This window comes from Lipotes vexillifer, unplaced genomic scaffold (genome assembly GCF_000442215.2).
Source record: "Lipotes vexillifer unplaced genomic scaffold, Lipotes_vexillifer_v1.1 scaffold259, whole genome shotgun sequence".
In the NCBI taxonomy this organism is placed as follows: Eukaryota; Metazoa; Chordata; class Mammalia; order Artiodactyla; family Lipotidae; genus Lipotes; species Lipotes vexillifer.
In genome coordinates this window covers 932,775-939,243 of record NW_006797031.1, presented here as the reverse complement: position 1 = coordinate 939,243, position 6,469 = coordinate 932,775, and the positions used below count along the sequence as shown (strand labels likewise).

The window sequence follows — 6,469 nt, the reverse complement described above, 5'->3', positions numbered from 1 at the left end:
TGTGACAACAAAAATGTCCCCACCCGCATCTCCCAAGTACCCCCTCCCTCTAGAGATGGGAGGTGCCCAAGTGAGATCCAGGTATGCAAAGGAATCTGGAGATTCCCAGTGTCCTGCACTCACTCGTGCAAAGCAGCGACCACCAGAAAGAGGACTCCTGTCCAGCTGAGGAGACCCTGGAACTCAGCCAAGGAAAACATCACAGGTCGCGTTAGGTGACCTAGATGATTCCTCTGAGTCTGTTAACGATACTTGACAGTGAAAGGCTCGCATATCAGGAGAAGGGGGAGATGCTCTCTAAAAGCAAGACCAATACTATAATATAACAGAAAAAATATCCCAACATACCGACCCTCCCAATCCCGAAATCAGGACTTGAAATCTGAGCCTGGTCTCTTCGATGTCCATTTGACCCTCCCTCCCCGCAGGGTGTGAACCCTGTCCTCCGAAGTCCCTGCCTTGCCTAGTCCGGCTTAAGGGACTTCACTTCCCTGTGCTGCCATAGCAACCAGGAAACAACCTCCGCTCACCATGAGAAGGATGGTGCTGTGGCCCAGATCTGCCGAGGTGCATGGCCGGTAACAGAGCAACAGGACCAGGGGACAACAAGGGCACAGGCAAAGGGGAGAGAGAGGTTGCCCAGAGAGTAGACAATCCAGGGCTTGAGGAGTCTGGGTTTGCGGTTTATTTTTTCTCCTGACAAAGACACACACTGCCTAAACTGTGTGACTGGTTGTTATTAAGAAGCTGCTGTATGAGGGGAAAATGTAGTTAATAAAAGGCCGAGTGTTTGTGGTCTTCTTGGGCTCACTGCTGAGCTCAGGAAATCTTGAGGTGTGACCAGTTTTCAGCCTTCAAAACCAAGATGAACTGCCCTTGAGAAGGGTGGTCAGAGGGAAAATATGTTCACCCTCTCTCTCCTGAGCCGGGGACACGGGAAGTTGGTCCAGAACAAACAGAAGTTAGAAGTCTATTTTGAAGCAGAGGTGAGTCTTACAACTGAATAAAAGCATATTTTGGGGGTGGAGGAGGAATGTTCTACTTTTTCATCTGGGGCTGAGCCCTGTGTGTTTTGGTTTGTTTTGTTGGTCCAGTGGTGGGGGTCACTGGAAGACTGTCCCTCCTCCTCTTCTTAAATTCGAGAAAATAAGATAGTTTGCTTGACACACAGAGATTGCCACTGGGGCCCTCGTCCTCCCCCTCACACACTGACTTACAGCCTCATTTGCTTTAGACTGGGGGAGATTCCAGATTGTCTAGAAATTGGGCGGTTTGGTACAAGACCAGAATTTCCACCTGTGTTCTAGGCAAGCTGATGGCTGTTTGGTTTTTAGACATCATGCTCTGTGGTTGAAATGCTGAAATATTCGTGCCAATTCAATGGCTTCCTTGAACCTTCTGGAATTCAACCCCCAGGACTCACATTTAATATAGGCAAAAATTTTTTTCAGTTTAGAAGATTTTAAAGAGGTAGCAAAATTCCCCTGTTGTACTGGGATCTTATTTCATTGAATCCTGCCAGGAATAAGAAATCCACTGGGGGTACTTTGAAAAATTTTGGAACACACAGAGATTCCATTTGTTGTTGTAATTTGTCGTGATATTTGACTTTCACTGTATTAAAAGACATATAAATTTTCAAAGGACCTCTGTGGCCAATGGCATTTACTTATTTACAAGATATGTAACTACTTTATAGGCTCTTAAACAGCCAAATTAGGTAATGTTACATAGCATCTAGAATGTATGGAAATTCTCCCTGTGTACAGCTGAAGTGATGGGCTGGAATGGTTTTCTCCTATTTAAACTGCCAGCTGGTCCAGGTCTAATTTCAAAGTTATCTGCTGCCCTTGGTAATTCTGACGACTTACTTGCATACCAGGAAATTTTAACTGGCCTGGAAGCTACACTCTACCCTATTTAAGCCTCCAGGCATAAATGGCTCTCCTGAAAGTTATATAGGGTAAAATAGGATCGTGCCCTAGGTTCTGCTAACTCTGAGAGGCAGAGAACAAAAACAGTTGCTAAGAAGCGTGAATGTATTCTGTGACACCATGTGAGCAATTCAGAGAAAACCAGTCACTAAAAACATGTCAAACACCTGCCCAAGCAGTATTTCCTATAAAAGGGCCTTCCACTGTGGACCAGTCAAGGAGGTTTCTTTCCATTGCAGGATTACTTGAACTGGAAGTCCCCAGAAGACTATATCCTGGTCAGCAAAACGCAGGATGAGGGCAATGCCGACCAGCACATGTGGAGCCTCTTTCTTCCTAAAACATTCAGCACTAGAAAGGGCGCCCTGATCCCCTACTCGGAAGGCTAAGCCATATCAGCATGGACCCCCAAAGAGAGGAGTAAAGGCCCCTACTGCCCCAAACGCCACAGGAAGAGGCTGGATCTTGAACTGCGCACACTTCAGGACCTCAAAGAAGCCATCCTGGCATATGGAAGAGACAGGTAGAGCACTGTCCAGGGTTCAGGGAAGGCCCTGGTCTGTGTCTCTAGAAATCCAGTTGCAGCTTTGGATATAACTTCTTTGCAGACTCTAGGAAGGTATGAAACCCTCAGACTTCCATTTCTTCATCTCTAAAATGGGATTGTACTCACAGTACACAATTGTCATGAGGCTTAAATGAAATAATCTATGTGAAAGGGCTCTGAAAAGCATAAAGGGCTATATTATTATCATTTTGTGTTTTCCTTTCCATTAGAATGACACAAAGTCCTTTTCAGCATTCAGACAGATCTGGGCTAGCACACGTTTCATCAGAATCCTTGAAGTTCTGTCTCATAGCCACAAGCATCATCATCACACCTCTGATGTTCTTGGCTTTGTGGAAATGAGGAGAACATTTAAAATATTTACCTTGAGCCCTTCAGCATCTGCAGGATAAGTTAATGACTTTTTCCACTCTGAATTTAATATTAAGGGGAAACCCCTGTGCTCATTTCTCTGATTCATACTCTCTAATGTCTTATGAGATGTGTACATGGTCCCTGCTTTATATAATGACATGCATCCGCCCTATGGTTGAGGCCATGAGAGAGGCTGGGACAATGTGTCACTTCGTGAAATTCTAGCTTATAGATGGTGGGTGACTCCCTAGTTTAAAAGTCTCTCCTGGGGCTTCCCTGGTGGCGCAGTGGTTGAGAATCTGCCTGCCAATGCAGGGGACACGGGTTCGAGCCCTGGTCTGGGAAGATCCCACATGCCGCGGAGCAACTGGGCCCGTGAGCCACAACTACTGAGCCTGCGCGTCTGGAGCCTGTGCTCTGCAACAAGAGAGGCCGTGACAGTGAGAGTCCCACGCACCGCGATGAAGAGTGGCCCCCACTTGCCACAATTAGAGAAAGCCCTCGCACAGAAACGAAGACCCAACACAGCCAAAAATAAATAAATAAATAAATTTATAAAAAAAAAATAAAATAAAATAAAAAATAAAATAAAAGTCTCTCCTGGCTTCTCATTCCCCACAGGATAAAGTCGTTAACTTCTTGTACCAAGCACTTCAAGCACTGGCTTTCTCTTCCATTTCTAGCCGTATCTGCAACTTGTTCTAACCACCGTCATGACTATGGACCCCTCAAGGCCCCACCCATGTGAAGAGCTTACCGTTGCACTAACATCCCATGCCCTTTTGTGACTCTACACTTTTGCACATGCTTCTACATCTGGAAAACTCCTATTCATCCTTCAAAACACAACTCCAATGTCATCGTCCACTGAAGCTTCTCCCATTTCCCTAGACAGAGCTATCCCATCACTCCCTCCTCTGTGAGAATTCCCATACCACCATACATTGCAATTCATCTCTTTGCCCAATGGTTACCATCTCCTTGAGGGCAGGAACCACATTTAAATCTTAGTTTCCAGAAAAAAGTGAGTACCCATAAATGTTTGTGAAATGAATGAATCGATCATGCACGATACCGTCAATGTTTTTTAGATCATCTCCCAGTATCATTATTGAGCAATTTATCACCTACCCAACCAAAGCAGAGTTTCCAAAAGGAAAGTTCCTCTGCTCCTTTTCCTTCTTTCAAAATACAAAGAAGCTTAATGACCTTGACCAAATGCCCAATTGCCCTTTGTATTAAAAATCATAAATTCTTGGATGAAAGGAAACCAATTGTTGTGGAATGCTTAGTATTATATTACAGCTATTATTTCATTAAATCTTCACAATGACCTGTGAGATATGGTTTTTCTTGCCCCCTTTTGTAGATGAGGAAAATGAGGCTCGGAGGAGTAAGTGACTTGGCCAGGGTCTCAGAGCTAGTTAATGACAGAGCCAGGATTCAAACCCAAGACTGCCTACTCTCCAGGGCCAGCATGCTTTGCACTCCACCCTATTGTCCGTGGACTTTGTGCCAGGCCTTTGCGTGTTTGCCCTCATATCCACTCCTTACCCTTACCTTACTCTGCTCTGCATCACAGTGGGGTTGACCACAGGCTGCATGTAATTCCACAAACATCTGTGTCAACTGGCTTCTAATTGAATTTGCCATTGGAAGACATTGGAAGGAGATTGGAGAGGGAGAAGAAAAAAGCCCGGGTATTTCTCCCCTCCCATTCTACCTGTAGTGGTAAGAAGCACCCATATCACCTCTGTGGCCCAGCTCCCAACAGACAAGCAGGGCCGTTGTAGCTCTAGGTTCCTCCAGGTGGCCCTGTCAGCTCCTCCCTCTGCCCTTTCACCTAGGGGTCAGACTGGCTTCCTGATGTTACTACTAATCTCAGTGTTGCCTCAACATCTTTTTGGCTTCTGAGCTCTCTATTCACTTGTGTAACCGATTACCTGAATTAAATTCCTTCTATGCTTAAATATTTAGAGTGGTTTCTGTTTTCCTGGCTGGACGCTGATATGTAGGCTGACTTACTGCCCAGAGCAAGAATACCCTCCACAGCTTTCAGATGCTTGTCTATAGGGCTTAAATATTCCAGGCAACAGTGATCTTATTACTTTATAAAGTAGGTGAGTCTGTTTGGGGATGGCTTCAATTTTAGTTAGACTTGGGCTCCATGAAAAAAAAGTTCCTGTCTTCCTGAGGTATCCATCTACCAGATTTACAACATGTAACTGTACAAACAGAACACTGTAGTCTCACTCCAAATGAATAGAAGGGAAATGGTGTGAGGAAATCAGAAAGGAAAGAAAAAGTTTGGAATAGTAATAAGGCAGGAATTTAAGATTAGAGGACATGGTACATTAAAATAGGAGGAAAAAAACTCAAGAGGGATTTGGAATTAAATACAATGAACACGGGCTTCCCTGGTGGCACAGTGGTTAAGAATCTGCCTACCAATGCAGGGGACATGGGTTCGAGCCCTGGTCTGGGAAGATCCCACATGCTGCGGAGCAGCTAAGCCCGTGCGCCACAACTACTGAGCCTGCACTCTATAGTGTGTGAGCCACAACTACTGAGCCTGCGTGCCACAACTACTGAAGCCCGCACGCCTGGAGCCCGTGCTCCACAACAAGAGAAGCCACCGCAATAAGAAGCCCACGCACCACAACAGAGTAGCCCCCGCCCGCCGCAACTAGAAAAAGCCCGCGTGCAGCAACGAAGACCCAACACAGCCAAAAATAATAAATAAATAAATTTATTAAAAAAAGACAATGAACACCTCAGAAGAGGAGAGCTTTGGAAACTACAGAGTACCATCTGATTATGAAAACTATAGCCTGGCAAGAAACTTTTAAAATCATAATATCCAGTGCTGGGACAGCTATGGGGAAATGAGATGTCTCATACATTAGGAGTACAAATTCACGTGACATTTCTGGAGGGCATTTTGGCAAAAACCTAAAAAGGGCTAATACTCTTTGATTTAGCATTCTACTTTTAGGAAGTTGCCTTAGGAAATAATCAGAGATGTGGCCAAAGATTTACACACAAGAATATTTACTACAGGGTTATTTATTACCATACAAAACATTGAAAATAATAAACGTCCAACAATGGGACAGTGATTAAATAAAGTACAGTCATATAATGGATTTGGGGTCGGGCAATAAAATCATGTATTACTCATGAATAACATGAGAAAATACAGTGTATTTTTTAAAAGCAGGTTATAAAATAGTATCCATATTAAAAATAGCAAAGTTCATTAACATTTTTTGAGTATTTACTATGTTCCTGCCACAGTTCTAAGTGCTTTCCATTGCATAACTCAATATGCTTTCTATCAATTGTAGGGGTAGGTACTATTATTATTCCATTTTAAAGGTAAGGAAATTAAAGCACAGAGAGTTCAAGTAATTCACTCAAGATTTATACAGCCACATAGATAATTACACCAGCATTCGAAACTAGACAGTGTACAAAACATCGCCTCTCGAATATAATCCCAATTTTTAAAAATTAGTTATACAAGAAGGAGGATACACATCAAAATTTAACCATGGGGCTTCCCTGGTGGCGCAGTGCTTGAGAGTCCGCCTGCCGATGCAGGAGACGCGGG

At 44.0% G+C, this 6,469-nt stretch overlaps 1 protein-coding gene across 1 annotated transcript in view; it reads left to right on the top strand.

The window, feature by feature from the left end:
* The first annotated feature begins 902 nt into the window (after positions 1-902).
* KIAA2012 (KIAA2012 ortholog) overlaps positions 903-6,469 on the top strand; it is a 120,034-nt gene continuing 114,467 nt past the window's right edge. Inside the window, 2 exon segments of the mRNA XM_007469183.1 lie at positions 903-986; positions 2,174-2,457. Of these exon segments, the coding sequence (XP_007469245.1) occupies positions 903-986; positions 2,174-2,457 (368 nt within the window).